Source organism: Rissa tridactyla, chromosome 6 (assembly GCF_028500815.1).
Source record: "Rissa tridactyla isolate bRisTri1 chromosome 6, bRisTri1.patW.cur.20221130, whole genome shotgun sequence".
NCBI lineage: Eukaryota > Metazoa > Chordata > Aves > Charadriiformes > Laridae > Rissa > Rissa tridactyla.
In genome coordinates, this window is record NC_071471.1 from 6,790,318 (window position 1) to 6,808,187 (window position 17,870).

Below are 17,870 nucleotides of genomic sequence, written 5' to 3' on the forward strand. Positions count from 1 at the left end.
CCATCTGCCCATTATACTGACATGTAACCAGAGATACTGACTGTATCAGAGATATGCAAGTGTACATAAAATAAAGAAAAACAGGCATTAATTTTTAAATCAATATTTATGCACCAATTTTTAACATTATTTTGAACAGACAAATAATGAAGATGAGGACAGCCTAAAGACTGAGTACAGGACAGACATGCCTTACACTAATTCATATTCAGCCTATGTTTTACAAAACCAGAGTAACGTATTGCCTACACAAAACACGGATTGTCAGAAATTACTTTAAAAGGTATTCAGCCATGCCAAAAATGTGTCTTCATGGGTGATAAGCAACCAAAAATCATATTTGAAATTTTGAGGAAAAAAAAATAGATATGCTAGTTGAAAAGGACTTTGAAGAGCTAAGAGTAGCTAGCTCTTGGCGTGAAGAATCCTACTAGCACTAACTCCTCTCCACTGCTACATTTTGTGATAAGTAAGATTATAAATTGAATTAAATTATTCATAAACATTACATTTACATCTACAGAATAAATTTCAAAAGTGTTATTACAACGATGTTGTGTTCACAGACACCTGCTCCCAGAACTCTGCCAGACTACGTATGAACATATATACGTTCTTCCCTATGAGAGGGACAGATGAGAGGAGGAAACAAGAGACCAAGTCTTAAAAAGAGGCACAGAAACACACCACATCAGCACACTCCCGCAGGAAGCAAGTCACTTAGCAGCTTAGACATGTATTAATCCCAGGCCATTTTTGGAATCAACTTCAGCCGGCAGTGCTGCAGCTAAAGTGTTCAGTAGGCCAACAGACGCACAGGACATTGTGTGCTTTCAACAATGAATATGGAAGTAGATGAGTGACAACTTCATGAATACTTTCACATACACGTGAACAAATCATTCAATGAAAATGGCAGATGGGGAGACGAAGTCAAAGCAAATTTAAAAACTCAAACCTTATCTCAAACCCAACTTTAGAATGTGAATACATAGGATGGAAAGTCTTGTGAAAATAAATTTTGGAACTCAGGACTGCACTGAATAGCAAACTTAACATCAGCCTTCGTTGTGTATTAACCTCTTAAATTGCCCTGTGTGATTTTGTAGACAATCCATACCTTAAAGAAAAAGCCAACAATCATTCCTCCCCCTTCCCTCACCTCCTTGACAATTATTCCTCATTGCACTCAGCCAAACCACAACAATTCTGAAAAATACAATGGACATAAAAAATAGGAAAGTGTAAATCTGGTCCAAGACTTCATTGCTTAACAAAAAGACAGAATCTGGAAAAGTATCACAAAATTGAGGGAACGGGATAGCATATTGTATTTTAAGTGTTAGCACTGGTATGACTGCAGCTTTGTAGCTTTACACAAAAATACACTAATTTCACTAAAAGGATAAAATACCACAGACATGCATTTGGCTCAATCTACGCAATGCCATTTTGGTAGAGTGTCCCTCATCTAAGCAGAATAGCATCATTTTCTGTTAGACTGAAATACTGATCACATCAAAAATGATGAGACAAGAATCGGGGAATCAGAGACAGCAGTCGATTAGTAATACACAATTCATACACACTACGCAAGTTTCAAGTAGTCTTTTAATACCAAGATGTGTGGAGTATTTGATATATGAGAGATGATACATAGATCTAATTAAAGCAAAACAAGGTGGTGTGGGAGGAGAAAATTCAGTACACATAATAAAGTACAAACACCCGGGTCCTTTTTTTTTTTTCTCCTTTTTTTCCTTTTTTTTTTTCTTTTCACTCACCTACACAAAGGTGATGGGGACCAGTAGTGTACATGGATACATGCACACAATCTGTCTGTGGAACGGACAGACATCAAAGTCTTCCCACTTTGTCATCTCACTGCCACAAGAAGCTACACCCAATGTTTGACAAGTTTAATACTTTAGCTGTTCATTCACATGTTCTGATTGGAATTCATGCATCTTATTAATGTTAGACAATACTGATCGGTATTAAAAAAAAAAAAAGCATTCTGATGCATCAGAGACACAGATACAAATCCAACACGTTAACAACTGAGCTCGTTTTAAGTATAATACTGTCTGCAGAGCACTGAACAAACGAACGGAAAGAGCGTGACACAGAGGAGAGAAGCCCCCTCAGAGAAGCCCCCTCAGAGAAGCCCCCTCAGAGAAGCCCCCTCAGAGAAGCCCCCTCAGAGAAGCCCCCTCAGAGAAGCCCCCTCAGAGAAGCCCCCTCAGAGAAGCCCCCTCAGAGAAGCCCCCTCAGAGAAGCCCCCTCAGAGAAGCCCCCTCAGAGAAGCCCCCTCCCGCCCTTTTCCAGCACGGACAGGTTTTTACGAACTGCTGCTGCCACACTTTCACAGTTCAACTTGAAAACAGAGCGTTCGTGCGGAGGCGCAGCCGCTGCGGAGCGGAGCTGAGGGAGCCTGGGCTCCCGGGCGGCGGGAGCCGCTTCCTCCCCGCCGCTGCCAGAGAGACGAAGGACGATCCAACGCCTGACAAAGGTTTGGGGTTTTTTTTCCCCTCCCTCAGAAGTTCTCATAACGGTGGGGAACAACGTCCATTCACGAACGCCTCCCCTCAGCCGGCTCGGCTCCGCTCCGCTCCCACCGGCGGCCCCCCGCGCGGACAGACGCTCCTCTGCACAGCCGCCGCCCAGACACGGGTACTAAAACACGCCATGAAAAGCTTGACTCAATTTAAGAAATAATCCGGAGCCACCTCCCAGCACACGCATAAACACCCCCGGCACCACCAGCAGCGAAGGGACGAGCACACTCACCGCCCCGCTATTCCTGCTGCTGCCGCCGCCTCCCACCCGCTGCTCCGCGCTCCGCCGCGGGTGTGCGCTCGGCGCTGCCAACGCCGGGGTAGTCTCACCGCCCCGCCCCGCCCCGCCGAGGCCCCGCCCACCCCCGCCGGCCCCACGCTCCCATTGGGCGCTCCCCGCGCCTGTCTCCGCCCCGGCGCCGCGTGGCATTGTGGGGCTCGTAGTCGGGGCCGGAGGACTACAAACCCCAGGGGCGCGCGCGGCTGCCGGTTAGTTCCGGACAACGCCTGGTGTGTGGTAACAGCGGCGGACGCTTCCTCCTCGCGGGCGCTTCCGGTGGGGCGGCGAAGCCCACTCGAGAGCTCTGCGGGTCGGGGGGGAGGTGAGGTGCTGCACCGTGCCCTGCCGCCGCCCTTCCCTTCCCAGCGTGTGCCTGTGGAGGAGAGCGGGCGTCTGGGGCGGCGCGGAGGGGGAAGGGGGGTGTCCGCTAGTGTATTTGCGCAGGGCCTGGTTCGCCCTTCGGGGCTGCGCCGCGCTAGGAGCGTAAAACTCTTTCTAGCATTGGGGCCTGTCGGGGGGAGGTCAGGGTGGGTGGAGGAGCGGCGGCCACAGGTGAGCGCGGCCTTGGGGCCTCGCCGGGTGGGGAGGGCGGAGGGTGTCCCGTCCCCTCCCTGCCGGTGAGAGGGTCCGGCCCCGCTTCCTCCCGGCCCGGGGCGAGGGCCTGCCCATCTCCCCGTCCTTCCCGCTGCCCTTTGTCCCCTGGGGCCTTCCCCTGTTCACGGTTGTGGGAGCTGCCCGGCCTGAGGCCCCTCGGCCTGGGCCGAGCCCCGGGGGGGGCCGGCCGGGCCTGGGAAGCGTAGGCCCGGATGTGTTATTATTTTTAGCTCGTCCCGCTGTGGGAGCGGAGCGCTGTCAGGTGGCCGCGGTCGGGGCCGCCTCAGGTAGGGGAGAGGACGAGGCTCCTTCCCGCAAACCTCCGCTCCCTGCCGGGCAGGGACGGCGGATAGCCCGGGCTGTGCTCCCCTAAGTCACCGAACAGTCTGGGGAGAGCTGCAGCGCTTCGGTGTCCCATTAAACTGCTCGCTTAGCTGGTGCGTTGGGTTAGTTCTCTTCCTGTAGCTTACACATGCTGGGGCACAGGTAGATGGTTGAAACGTTGGGCCAGGTTTCTGCTGTTCCTGTTATCAGAGGAACTAATTGCCTTCTGGTATTTGTTTACTTGTTGGAGTGTATTTTGAAACTGTATCTTTCCTCTTAGTGTTTGATAGTGTAATAGCTTTGCTTTCATGTTCCCAAAGAGGAAAATAAGAAAGAGAAATGGGGATATTTTGTCATGATTATGTACGCCGAAAACCATTACCTGCTTCAGCTATACTGTATAATAATCTTAATCTTGCTAACTAGTGAAATTGGGGCATAGTCCAGGAGGCTGTACGTTCTTATGTGGTAGACAGACACAGAAGCTGGGTGTATTAGGATAGACTAAATCACTTCTATTTTGAAGTTCAGCATTGCAAAAGAATATGAACTAAGTGTAAGCCCGACTTCAGAGTAGGGTTGGATTTTGTTTTTTAAGTTGATACCATTCTAAAAATAGACATCTTGGGTTTATTGCACACTTGTATGATACCTAAATTAGTCATATGAATGGATCTTAAAATAATAAAATGCATAAGCAGTTACGCTTTATCAGCGTGAACTCATCTGTAAGTGGCTATTATATGTGTGTGAAGATGTTTGAAAACTGTGTATTTTAGCAAGAGGCATTTAAAGGTACTTCTAAAACTTCAATGCTATTTTTTTGGTGATATTTCCTTTATTAACTCTTCAGTGAAATATGGAACTGTTGGAGTAAAGTACCTTTTTTAAGTTTCTTGTTATCTTTACTGATTTTAAAATACAGAGATAGTTGTAGCAGTTTATCTGTATGCCAATTCCAATTAACTCAACCATACTGTCATGAAGTTACCTCAATTTTAAAAAAGAAGCAAAGTAGCTCTGTATCTGAAAGACAAAGCCTTCAAGCTTTGTACAGTATAGTCTAAATTGTATATTGGGAAATAATTACAATCTATAACTGAAATACAGTGCTGGCAGATAAGTTACCATCTGACAAGGAAAAGGAGCATGGGGTGGTTTTTTTTATTTCTTTTAAGTGACCATTAATAAGGGAAGCTTAATTACCAAGCTATGCATGAGGTATGCATATCGTTAAAAAAGCATACTCTGCAAATTTTTGTCCTTCTGTAAAATTTGCAACTGTAATTAGTAAATTACCTGAACTCCTGCCTCCCATGCACATTGGTCTTGCAAAAATTTGGCTTCCATTTGTCTCTGAATTCAGGATGGAATTCATGGTGCTGTTTCCCTTTGCCCACTCTTTCTTTCTGAACTGAAATTAGTTTTTCTGGTAACTCAGGGGGCTCAGATCAGGTTAAAGGTAAAACCTCCCCTTGAATCCTCACTGCAAAAAGTGGAGCAGAACTTCTTGGCACTAAGGAAAGTCTTTTCTATCAGAAATAGAGCTGTAATTTTTGCTAGAAGTTAACCACTGAAATAATAATTCTGTTAGATCACTACCTCAGGCCTTATTCCTCTTTAGTACTTTTCTAAAAAAAGAGTATTAATGTCTAGGTGCTTAAAGTTTTTTGGATCTAAGGTAGATGGAGCCTGCAGAAGGGAATAAAGACAACATCAGTGCATAGGTAGACCTACTGATGACATAACTGAAGATTAAAATCCTGCCAATTGATACCTAGTGTTTCTGTTGTTTTAAAACTCTTTAAATGTTGTAATCATGAGACTCTGCTCTCTTCTCCTTAAATACTATTTCCAAAGATCGGGTTAAACAAAGAGCTTGCTTTCATGGAATCCTTGCTTGTTTTCACCCTGGCCAATGAGCAGATGTGGGTTTGGGGAAGATTGTGGCACTCTGTGATAGTTGTATTCTTGTTAAGTAGCTCTGCAGTTCTGCTACTTCATTTTAGTGCATGACCAAAAGTCTGTCAGTAAATGACACAGATCAGAGAAGGCAAATTATCACATTAGATGCTGATAATGGTAGTTGTACGTTTTGGAAGTGTGGTTTTTCCTATTTACCCTTTTTGGCTTACAGGAACTTTATCTTAATATAGTCTTTTTTCTGATGAAGTTCAATTGAATGATTTAAAATGTCATTGGATGGGTATGAAGGAATAGGTCTATCAAAGAATGCTTCCAAACTAGTTCCTCATCTAAAATGTACCAGTTCGCTCAGTGTTTCCTGAATAGCTGGGATAATATTTTGGTTCTGGAACTTAAAGGTTAGAATTTAAAATTTATACTGACATTGAAAGTATATATTCCATGTTAGTACATCTCTTGGAATGCAGCTTCATGTGTTCGATGGTTTAAGACTGAGCAGCAGGATTGTATTACCTGGCATTTTAGTGTAGTTTTCAAATTTAGATTCTCTTTAAATTCCCTATATCGTTCTGTACATTCTGTCTCATGGTTTGTTTTCATGTGATGATGTAGCATGAAGCATGACTTCTAATTACATGTATACAGATTTGAATCTATGGGATCACTGTAAGAAGAAAGATCAGGCTTGCATGTAGAATAATATTTGGCAGCCTGTCTATTCCAGACCGCATATCCTACTATCTTCTCCTTCTCTTCCCCCTTAGACCAATTAACAAGTTTGCCAGTTAAGTAACACGGTTTTTGCATTTTACAGTAATTTGCCAGGATTTCCTGAACCACACAAATATGTTGTTCTGTTCTAATAAATCACCCTCTCATGGAATCTATTCCATTTTTTTTGAGAATGTAAAAACCCAATTGGCAGGTGAAACTAGGGTAAATTAATGTCAAATAAAAGACTCTTTTGAGATTGTGGTGAACTGAAGTTAAGCTTTTAGAAGGCAGTGTTGCCATAAAGTTTGGCAGCTATGCAGATGTCTGCTTTTGATCGCATACCAGAAGAAATACTGAAAGCTCCTAGTTGCTGCATGATAATGTGCATTTAACTTTGGCTTTACTCAGGCCATTTTGAAGGCTGGTGGACTTTCTAATAATTTATCTAAATAATAGAACAGAAGCTTCAGGTTTCATGGGGTTTTGGTTCATAGTCATGTCTTCTTCAAAGACATTTGTACATGGCTTAGCGCAGCTATGACAAACTGTCCTTCTGTAATGCAAATAAATGTTGTGTTATTGTGGAGATTTTTATTCCTGGTATTTAACACTAGTGAAGACTGCAGTGCATCTAAGTTACATCTGAAGGATGTGACGAAGTTGATCCCTAATTGCAAAGACAAATGGTGTGGCACTGTTATCAGTCAGATACTTGCATGACAGCGTGATGCTATCTAGTGTATCTTCTGGAAGATGGGAAGATTTCTGGAATAATGAACAACCACTGTGATATATTGAATATATTTCTTTTCATAGTTAGCAACAAAAGTATTTTATGTTCTTAAGTATTTCTTGTGTGCATGTATATTTAAATCTACCTCTTGTCTTCTGTTGCAACACTTGTATCCTTTGTGTTAACACAAAACCTTGGATTTATATTTTCTTTGAAGAATGTCAGTGTCTAGTAAAGAGGTAAAAGACAGCATATAATTGTTTTTATATGGAGGGTTTAACTGTGCTGTGGGTTAGTAACAATACCTTATGGCTCTTCAGGAGAAAATGAGTTCTTCGTGGTAGTCCACAGTGTAATAGGTTTCCACTGTCATAAAAATCCATCATTTCAGTTAGTACTTCCTTTTCTTTGTGGATACTGCTAACCCATAAAAACAAAGTAATTGTATCTAATGATTATTTTGTCCTTTTTTTGCCCTTCTTCCTATGATCAAAAATCTTTTGCGTAGACTAGAACAATGTTCAATGACCTGATTTAACTGTTTTAAAAAGTTATTCTGTTGAGAATATGGTACTCTAGATAAAAACTTGCAGTAAATTAATCTGTAAATCCTGTTTTCAGTGATGCTTGTTAGTAGATATTTTTACTGAACTTCCAGAAGCACGGAATTACACGGTAAAACACACCGCTCTCCATCCGCTCTGCCCCTTTCATGCCAGAGTCTTTAGTGCAGGGAATATGCATTTATAATAAACGGGACAGCTTATACTTGGAGTCGTGAGTGAAAACTTGTTCAGGCAAGTTCCTTACCCCCCCCATGTGAGTAGACCTTGCACGCATTTATGTAATTCTGAGCAAGTTCTTTAAAGATATTCAACTTCTTGAGGAATGATGAATATTCACTTGAGTTCTTCTGTGTTCTTGACAGCTGTAAAATATCTATGGGTAGTGATAAAAATGTGAGAGTCCTGATTGTTTGCAGTTCCATCCATGTGGACATATCTCATCTACACGGACCCCTTTTAAAAGTCTCAGTAATCATGTTCTGTGGCTATGGGAGTCTGCTCATGTGTGTGATGTTGAAGGGCTGGAAATGCAAGAGAAACAAAGATGGGATTTTTGCACTAAGTAGTCCATGTCAGAAGCCTTGTATAAAGAGCTGTTACTTGTTACTATAGTCATGTTTAATTTTTCTTCAAATCATGTTTCAACCGTTGGCTGTTTCTGTAGTGTGACCTGTTCTTCGCTTGTTTTCTCACTTTGGAGTATATTCATACTGCCTAATCACATGCTCAGATGAGACATGCGTGATATTTCATGGAATGCTTTGGGTTGGAAAGGACTTAAAGATCATCTAGTTCCAACCCGCCTAGCATGGGCAGGATTTGTAGTCATCCAGGTTCTTCTCTGTGCTTACTGTAATCAGTAACAAATTTCACTTGTATAATGATAGCTTTGGGCAAAAAAGAGTATCTGTTCTTCTGTTTAAACAGCCTCAAGTTTTTTAGCCGGTGCAGAGCATAATGAGGAATTTAGCTTGAAAAAATATCTTGGCATTTTTAACCTGTTCAAACTATTGAGATAGTGATATTGATTACTGCAGTAGCTTCTGCTGTTTCTTAAAAATTTCACTTTTTTCAGTTCTTACTAAAATATCAATAAAAGCAGTGCACGAGCATACAAATGCCTGAGGTCTGAAGCTTGTTAAGAAGAAAAAAACCTCCTCTAATGCAAGTGTTAAAATTAAAACTGTTAATCTCTTTCTGTGTATCTTTATTCTTAACTTGGACTTTAGATCTTTAAACTCAATTATGTTACATAAAATATTTTAAAAGAATCTTAAGAACAGAAAATATAGCAGGCTGTAGCAAAGACTTCTTAGGAACTGTAGGGTGACCTTTTTTCTTTTCCCCATAATTTCAAGGTCTGAGCAATGATCACTCCATGTTGGAGATGATGAGCTGGACTGGGTGGAGAATTTTCAAAACCTAGGTTCAGTTGCTGGAACAATAATTTTCCATTGAGTTAACATAGCTGTTGACACACCCGGAGTCAAAACATGACTTCAGACTTCTGCTTATATAAAACCAAAGATGTAGTATTTGGAATTCAGATAGGTAGGAAGCAGGCACTGATCTCGAGCAGAAGCACAGCTTGATGTATATGCAAAAATACAGAATGTTTATAGGTACTCTTAATGTTAATTGTCATAATGCATCTGTATGGGTTTGGGGCTTACAGCGTGTAATGCTTTTCAAGCTGTTTATATATGCGAGTGGTCAGGAATCTCCTGCTGCTTACGAGTGGTGGGAAGATTTTTGTAATACATATCAAATAAAATAACTTACTTCAGGAAAATTAATTCCATAAGAGCTTAAAGTAAAACTACTTTTGGTAGTACCTTACTCTTTAAAATATCTGTTCACTTAATAGATTTCAATTGGGGTTTTAAAGTTACATGAAATGGTCATTCCATATTTACTCAACTCATGTCATGAGTAATTCCTAGTTTCTAGGCAGTAACAAACTAACGTTGTTCTGTGCCTTTTCATTTTTAGAGCCTGTCAGTCATGAGCATTCATAATTGTTTGTTTGTTTTTTCTCTCTCACAACCTAAGGACAATATATTTTCCAAGCTCTTCCAGTATTCTTGCACAACGAGGAAAAAGAAGAAACATTTCAGTGAATGAGGAGTTTTTTGCTTCTATAGTGTTTTCCTTGAGAAGTGGGTCTTTGAATGAGGATGACAATGGAAGAGATGAAGAATGAAGCAGAGACCACTTCTATGGTTTCCATGCCTCTCTATGCTGTCATGTACCCTGTTTTTAATGAGGTAAGCTACATTTTGCTTTACAATGTAATAATCCCCTTTACATTGGGAAATGGGATCACAGTAGCGGGTTGTTCATCTTAATTGAGAAAGCTTGGTGTCTAACACCATGGTCTTTCTATGTGTTGTTTTACCCCCCCTCTCCATGAATACAATTTCATGCTCATCAAAGATTGCTAGTTGTCTTGGCGCTGATCATTTTTTCTTAGCTTTTACAGAGGATTTTCACAAACCTGCTAGGTCACGCATTCTGTGGCGGGAAGTAACGTAGAGTTGAACACGTTCCTGTGAACAGCCTGATACACTTAAATTTTACTGCTAATGGCCATAATCTAATAGGATATCTGTTTTCCTCTGAGTTTCAGAGATGGTCAAGGTATTCTCAAAGATATCAGACTTCTGCTGTAGGCTGGGTAAATGCAAAATATGTCCAGTGACGTGTTTGATTTTAATGTTTTTATTTTGAGGGGAAGTCTTTCCTTTGGGATCAAACTTTCTAATATCTCTCCCTCAAATGAGACCAGTAATTTGAATGCTTCTGTCAGTTCCCTTTTTCATTATGCAAGGCAAGGCATGAGTACTTGACTTGTTTTGTTCTGATAACATTGGAATTGCTAATAATTCTAAACTTTTATTGCAGCTAGAAAGAGTAAATCTATCTGCAGCTCAGACACTGAGAGCAGCTTTTATTAAGGTGAGAAGTAACTTACATTGAAGAGTGATTGTTTAAAAGGTAAACCATATATGATGAAGCTAAAAAGTCAGTTGTCTTGTTTCCTTGTGTCTTCATGTTTGAAGACTGCATCCTTGATCCAATAGTCTAAAAATGAAGTGGACATAAAGTGGAAAATTACATGGACTGTAAGTTTGAGATGTCTGCAAATCTTATGAGTAGAAATGTGCATGATGCAAGCGTAGTGAGCAGTTTTATATAAATGGAATCTTCTCTTGTCCGTGTAGTACAAAAGCTTAAACGAGGGATTGGTCAGTGAGGGTAATAAGGTAATAAACTTAGTCTAAATATGACAAGGTTATGTAGAATAGGTGCTCATTAGAAATAGGCATGTAGCAGACATTGAAAATGGCATACAAAGTGAATGCTGATGAGATTATTTTGTGAATGAGGATAATTCAGTGCTTGTATTTGCATCCAACAGTGAATGGAAAAAAGACTCTTCTAACTTTTCTGTTATATTCCTAAAGAATGAAAATACAGATATTCCTGTATACTGCTTTATTGAAATGCTGATCTTTTGAATTTTTTAAAAGAAAAATAATTGTAGATGTGACATATCTTAACATATGAGCTATGTGACTAAGTAATACTTCCCTGTTTCCACACTTAAATCTAAGTGTATCTAGACAGTCTTAAGTCTCAACTAGAGCTCATGGAAGTGAAATGTTTTCATGACTGGTGGTAAGGAGCTAAGCTGAACGCAAATAATGTAAAAACTGAGATAGTGATGGAAGTGATAGCGCTAGCTAAAAAAAACCCACGCTGTCATTCTTATTCAAGACAGCATAATTCTTTGATAGCAGCACAGGTAGTGTGAATACAGGTAGTACATCTTAGCTTTACTTAGATACGTCATCAATCAGAAGTTCTTTTTTTTTCTGAAAAAGCAATTCCAAGATGATGATTGAGCATATGATGTGATTGATAACAGGCACATTTACAAAATGTCATGTGGAAGATGGGGGAGTTGCACCTATGTTTGAGTGAATGAAATCCCAGTGGATACCATATCTTTGTCTCAAAGCTGAGTGTTTATGGAAATATATTTAATGAAAAACTTTCTTATTCAAATTGAAGTGAGTTGAAAAGCTTATTGGAAAATTTGTGAATACAAACCCACTGATTTAATCCGAGAAAAAGGATGTTGTAGTAGAAGAATGGCTTTCAATGTAATCTGCTAGTTTAAAGCCATTAGACTTTTAAAGTTTCTAGCGAAGTCCTGCAGTATATGACACAAGTTACATGAAAATCTGCCTCTGTACTTGCAATATTCAGGTCTTGCATATTTGAGAATAAAAATTTTCTATGCCATACAGGCTGAAAAAGAAAATCCAGGTCTTACACAGGACATCATTATGAAAATTCTGGAGAAAAAAAGTGTGGATGTGAACTTCACGGAGTCTCTTCTGCGTATGGCAGCTGATGATGTAGAAGGTAATACCTTATCTCTTATGTTGATTATCTCTTATGTTGAAGAAGTGTATTTTTAATTACACTGTTAACTAAAACCACACATTTCTCTATGCCTATTTTCAGAAGAGGTTATTTGTTTCTTAATCGATTTTTTTCAGCATGGTAGAAGAATATTTCTATTTTCTGAATACCTCTTTGTGAGAAGTTAAATCTCCCTAAAAAGATACTTGATTAATAAGAGAAAGAAAGAAAATGAATGTTTAGAATCACGTTTATGTGGGTGCACAGTTCACCTTTTGCAATGCTAACAACTAGGAAAAAAAGCATATATGGAGTGTATTATTCACCTTCCTTTTCTCTGCTTCAAATTAAAAGCTGTAGTTATACTGTCAGAGAAGGGGAGTATACAGTAGGTTTTAAGTTATTTTAATAATGCATTTGATTAGTGTCTTCAATGTCTCACAAATAAAGATGGACTCTTTTTCCAACTTGCAATAATAAAGATTATAGTTGCATGGTGTTTCTATTGATGCAGAGCGTATTCACTGCAGTTTTCTAATCATGGCTATTGTTGTGCTGTTCACCTTCAAATGTTACATGGCGATACTGCTGCGTTTTGTGAAGTAGTGTTTTTAGCTGTCACTAGAGACTTGAGGAAGAACTAATGGTATTTTTGAATCTGTTCCTCTTGTTAGAGTATATGATTGAAAGACCAGAACCAGAATTCCAAGATCTTAATGAAAAGGCACGAGCACTTAAACAAATTCTTAGTAAGATTCCTGATGAGATCAATGACAGAGTGAGGTTTCTTCAGACAATCAAGTAAGTACTGTATTAAGTATTTTTCTGCAGAACGAGGGGTCAAACTTTAAACCCGAATGTTCAAATGCTGTAGGAGATGCTAGCAAAACTGTTCCCATTGGAAAGGAGCCTGATCTTCGCTTATAAATGAATGGACAGAGTTCAGGATTTTTAACAAGAGCCACATGTTACTAGACTGAACTTAACTTCTGATTCCTAGTTTAAATTCCCATGTCACCAGTCTAGCTCTTTGCATTTGGTGTTGCTACATCCTGTCTGACACTTATTCCAAAGAGACTGTTTTAAGAAGTATTTGACTACTAGAAGGGGATTAAATTCCAACTTTTAAATAGGATAGTTTAAGGATATTACAACTATCTTTTTATTGCCAAACAGGGACATCGCGAGTGCAATAAAGGAACTTCTTGACACAGTAAATAACGTCTTCAAGAAATACCAATACCAGAACCGGCGGGTATGTGCAATAACTCTTTCTATACAATATTTTAGTAGTATAAGAGGAAGCATGTCCTTTTGACCAAAGGATGAATAGGAGAGCTTAACTAGTCCATGACATAATACTTTTTAACAACAGTTTAACAACAACAACGATTTTATAGGAAGAGGATGGTTTCTCTGCATGTCTGCTAAAAAAAATGTATAAATAATCAAAATTCCTATAGCTACATAGTGATAGCCAATGTTCTTCTCTCAGTTTAACATCGAAATTCTGACTGTTCCCAACTAAGGCTTTACTCGTGGTGTTTTTGTTTCGTAGGCGCTTGAGCACCAAAAGAAAGAGTTTGTAAAATACTCCAAAAGTTTCAGTGATACTCTGAAAACCTATTTTAAAGATGGAAAGTAAGTATGTTTGTGCACTAACATTTTACGTAATGAAAGGTCTTGTTGACTAACAAGGGAAAATAAGACAAGCTTTTGAGCATAAGCTACCTTCTTCAGGACTTGCCTAATTTTTTTTCCTCACCAGTGTCTTCAGACCATCATAGCTTCTTTTTATTCCTTTTGTAATACCTTTGAGGAAAGGGAAGTCTGTTAAATGCACCACAGTACAACACCCGTGTGCAGTATTAGCTTTGAATTTCAGTACGCGAAGTTAAATTTCATGGTCTTGTGTGGGTTTTTTCAGTATATATACAAGGACAAAAAAATTTGAGTGCTTTATTGAAAAAAGTAATCTACCTATTGGAAATGTCACTTGCAGACACTAAACATCTGTGCATTGTTATTTTTGATTTACACTTTTGTTGTCCTTTCTTTATAGCTCCTTATAGTGCTCTGCAGTATTTGGAACTACTCAGCTGATTAATCTTTTTACATTTATGTTTTTGAACATTTTAGCATGCAAACTGAGGCTTTTTCAGGTCCTCACCTTGGGTTTTGGAATCACTATTCTTGTGTATTCCACTGTAGTGACTGTTTTGGAACATAAGTGTATCCACCTCAGATTTTGACAGTGCCAAAGTGTTCTACAAGCTGCTGTTATAAAGATGAGAACTAACTTCCATGTCTGGTCTTGTTGAGCTTGGCAAAGACTAAGAGCGCCCAGGGGATGGTGCATTACTAAAGGAGAGAGAAGGTTTGAGAGTAGCTGTAAATACTACTTTGTTCCTATCAAAGCATTCTTTTGGTTTTTTCCCCTGCTCTTCCTGAAATTAGGGCTAAATTTGGTTATGATACTAAAATGAGAAATTTAGACCTTGGTAGCTTTATGATTAATGAACAGATGTATGGAAAACTTTTCACGTGAACTGGGTCTAAACAGTCTCAGTTGATTAGAAAACTATTTGACTGAAAAAATGAGGAAAGGGTTGGATGTGGTATGCGTGTACCCCAGCCGTATTGAAAGACACCAGCTTTGTTTAGCCCTATGTGTAGTGAATGCTGTGCTGTGTATTGTGGACATAAACTTAGGTATTATCAATATTGCAAGAAATGCCAGGTAAGGCTTGTATGTCATGTCGTCATGGAGTTGGAAGTAATTTAAATCTGTCTCAACTGCATGGTGAATAAGATACCCTGCTCCCACCAGAAAGTAACAGCACTAAACAAAATAGTCATGCTTACAGGCATCATTACTGAGCTGAAAAACTCAGTGACTCCGCACCTCTTTTTTTTAACAAAAAGGTAACTAAAATAGTATGTCGCTCCCATATGCGTATATGCTTAGTATTTCTTGAGGAAAGAGTTGCAAATTCTGAAATTGCTAGCGGATGAGGTGTTCAGCTTTGAAAAGAACAGGCGTTTAATGATCATCTGCTCTCTATTCTTTTTCTTAGTTAGCTAAAAGTCCAGAACCAAATGATTGAGATGTCAATGATGATTGAGAGCCAAAGTCTTTAAGTTCCTGCCAATAAACGTAGTCTTTCTAGGATTAGCTATGCAAATAAGTCTATCTGTTTGCCAGCAGTAACCTTCAGGTAAATCACAATATGCTAAAACATCAGTATGCTTCCAATTTGCAGAGCCTAGATGCCAATATATTTAGTTGCCCAACTTAATGCTGTGTTTATTGAATGACATGTTTCTAAAAATGTCTGAAGCAATATCTTTCTCTTTTGAACAGGGCAATAAATGTGTTCATAAGTGCCAACCGACTAATTCATCAAACCAACTTGATACTCCAGACCTTCAAAACTGTGGCCTGAAAACTGTATATGTTGAGAGTTGTACTTTTCAATGGTGGATAGGGTACCTTTATATGTAAATTTTAAAGTTTTGACTGTATAAATTATCAGCCCCTCTTGAGGGGCCTAATGCAGGATTTTGAATGGGATTATTGCCATCTTACACCATATTTTTGTAAAACATTGTAGCTTAATCATAATCTCACAATGAAGATTTTGCATCACTTTTTGCTATTATCATTCTTTTCAGAATTATAAGCCAAAAGAATTTACGCCTTAATGTGTCATTATGTAACATTCCTTATAAGAATTGTAAATATTTGGTGTTCTGTTTCTGACATTTTAACTTGAAAGCGGAAAACTGCAAGATTATGTATTTAACAATATTGGTGGCAAATATTCAATAAATAGTTTACATCTGTTAGACTGTCTTTTTGTATGTAAACAACAATGCATAACTCATAGTTCTAGAACTGCAGAACATTCATTATATTGAAAAATTAAAATTATTTGGATGCTTAAACCTACTGGCAGTTCAAATCAGTATAAAATGAAGGTTTTTCCCTAAAGCTGAGATTTTTGGCTGTGATCTAATACTAGACCAGAATACTAGCATAATTCTATTTAAATGTGTTTGGCAAAATAATAAAGAACCCCAGAAGTGAGGTGTGCTTTTGTTTTTGATAGAAACTAAATCCCACTTCTTTCTTAATCTTCAGTTAGTGATGAGTTAACAGGTTCTTACTCCTAGACTACTCTGAGGTTTTGAGCAGAGAATTACTTTACGTGCAGCTGACTATGCAGCAAAGGGTGAGTTTTAAATATTAAGATAACTGGGTTTTATCCTGGTACCCTTTTGGGAGGGAGGAGGAGAGAAGGTAGAACTTCTTCCAGGTAGCACTAGTGATGTCTATACTATGCATGCCAATAAGGCAACTTCTTTTTCAGGGATTGAAATCATGCGAGACCTCGATTCACAAAACTTGTCTATATGTAGGTGGTTAAGAACTGCTGATGGAGAGATTCAAATTTTATCATTGCGATTTCAAGGTAATATTTCACAAGTTCTAATGAATATCTTGCGTACCCCTTTGAAGTGCACCTTGAGTTTATTTTGAAATAGAATTGTTATAGAATAAACTTCTGAAAGTCTTCAAAATATGTACATGGCCATAACTAGTAAGTTTAGGGATGAATGCAAAGCAGTTCATAAAGCAGCACAAGCTGTTGCAGGAGAATCACTTCAGGCTGAAAGAGCACAATTGCTACAGAACTATTCCTTGTGTAGGTGTAAATGATGGAGAAAAGGTAAAGCCAGACTTTTCTTGCACACTGGCCGGGTGCCGTATTGCTCATCTGGGGCAAGTGCCTTATCCAGAGTACAACAGCTGGGTCTTTGAGTTTGGTTATCTGTTTAAACGATCTCAAAGGAGAAAATGATATCTGCAATCCTCCAAAATAGCACTGGATGTTCTGCCGTATATCTGTGCATGGAAATGTTTCCTTGATGAAAACACTGACTGTAGTGAAATATAACAATGTGAAGGAAAGTATTATGTAAAAATGAGTTCTTGGGAATGTATGTTGTGAATTTCTTGGTTACATAAAGCTATAAACAGGACGTGCTCCTTAAAGCTTGCTGTTCAGGCTGTTTTCTGTTTTGACAGTGGTGTTTTGTGTTTACTAGCAAATTGAGCTCAATAACATGACAAAGGGATGCACATACAACTTATAGTTAAAACTTTTTGTTATTTATTAAAGCTTGGCATGCTAAACTGTCACTTCTTGGAAAGTGGTAGAAGAGAAACAATGTTAGCAGCTACTAAGGAGGCAGTCTGACTAAATTAGAGTAATATTTAATTTGCATCTTTGAATTCTGGAAGTAAAAAGGTCAAGTAGTCTTCCTTGCAGATGATGTTAACTTAAGTTGTAGCACCAAAGGGCTTAATGAAACTAATTAGTCAGGGAGAAGAAAGGTAAAGGCACCCACAGTTTCTGATACTAAAAGAGTGTTGGGTACCGGGGAGACTGCACCAGTGGCTGTAAGGAGAGACAGGAAAGCTTAGGTTATACTTTGTGAATTGGACTTAATTCTAATAAAATGCTGAGATTTTTCTATTTTCCTGGATTGAGAGGAACAGTAGCTAGTGTTGGCAGTCATTAGTTGAATGATACCATGTTTATGTCTGAAGGTGTAGTAGAAAAATAAACCAGAAAAAATGTATGACTTGGGTCCCAAACAAGATGCTGTGTTATGTCCTGCTAATTGATTCCTTGAAGATAAAAATCAAAGAGGCTGTCAAGAAATGGACTGTT

The 17,870-nt window shown here is 39.2% G+C and overlaps 2 protein-coding genes across 2 annotated transcripts in view; one reads left to right on the forward strand and one right to left on the reverse strand.

Moving 5' to 3' along the window:
• The window catches only part of LOC128911579 (neuroserpin), a 52,475-nt gene extending 49,595 nt beyond the window's left edge, over positions 1 to 2,880 (reverse strand). The window contains exon 1 of the mRNA XM_054206723.1: positions 2,791 to 2,880. The gene's annotated coding sequence lies outside the window, so the exon portion shown is untranslated. The remainder of the gene's footprint in view (positions 1 to 2,790) is intronic.
• Positions 2,881 to 3,039: 159 nt separating this feature from the next.
• On the forward strand, positions 3,040 to 15,978 carry PDCD10 (programmed cell death 10). Its single transcript, XM_054205635.1, has 8 exons — positions 3,040 to 3,160; positions 9,748 to 9,962; positions 10,600 to 10,653; positions 12,012 to 12,129; positions 12,804 to 12,930; positions 13,306 to 13,384; positions 13,688 to 13,770; positions 15,494 to 15,978. The coding sequence occupies exons 2-8, from the start codon at positions 9,867 to 9,869 to the stop codon at positions 15,573 to 15,575; spliced, it is 639 nt and encodes a 212-aa protein (XP_054061610.1). The 5' UTR covers positions 3,040 to 3,160; positions 9,748 to 9,866; the 3' UTR covers positions 15,576 to 15,978.
• Positions 15,979 to 17,870: the final 1,892 nt, after the last annotated feature.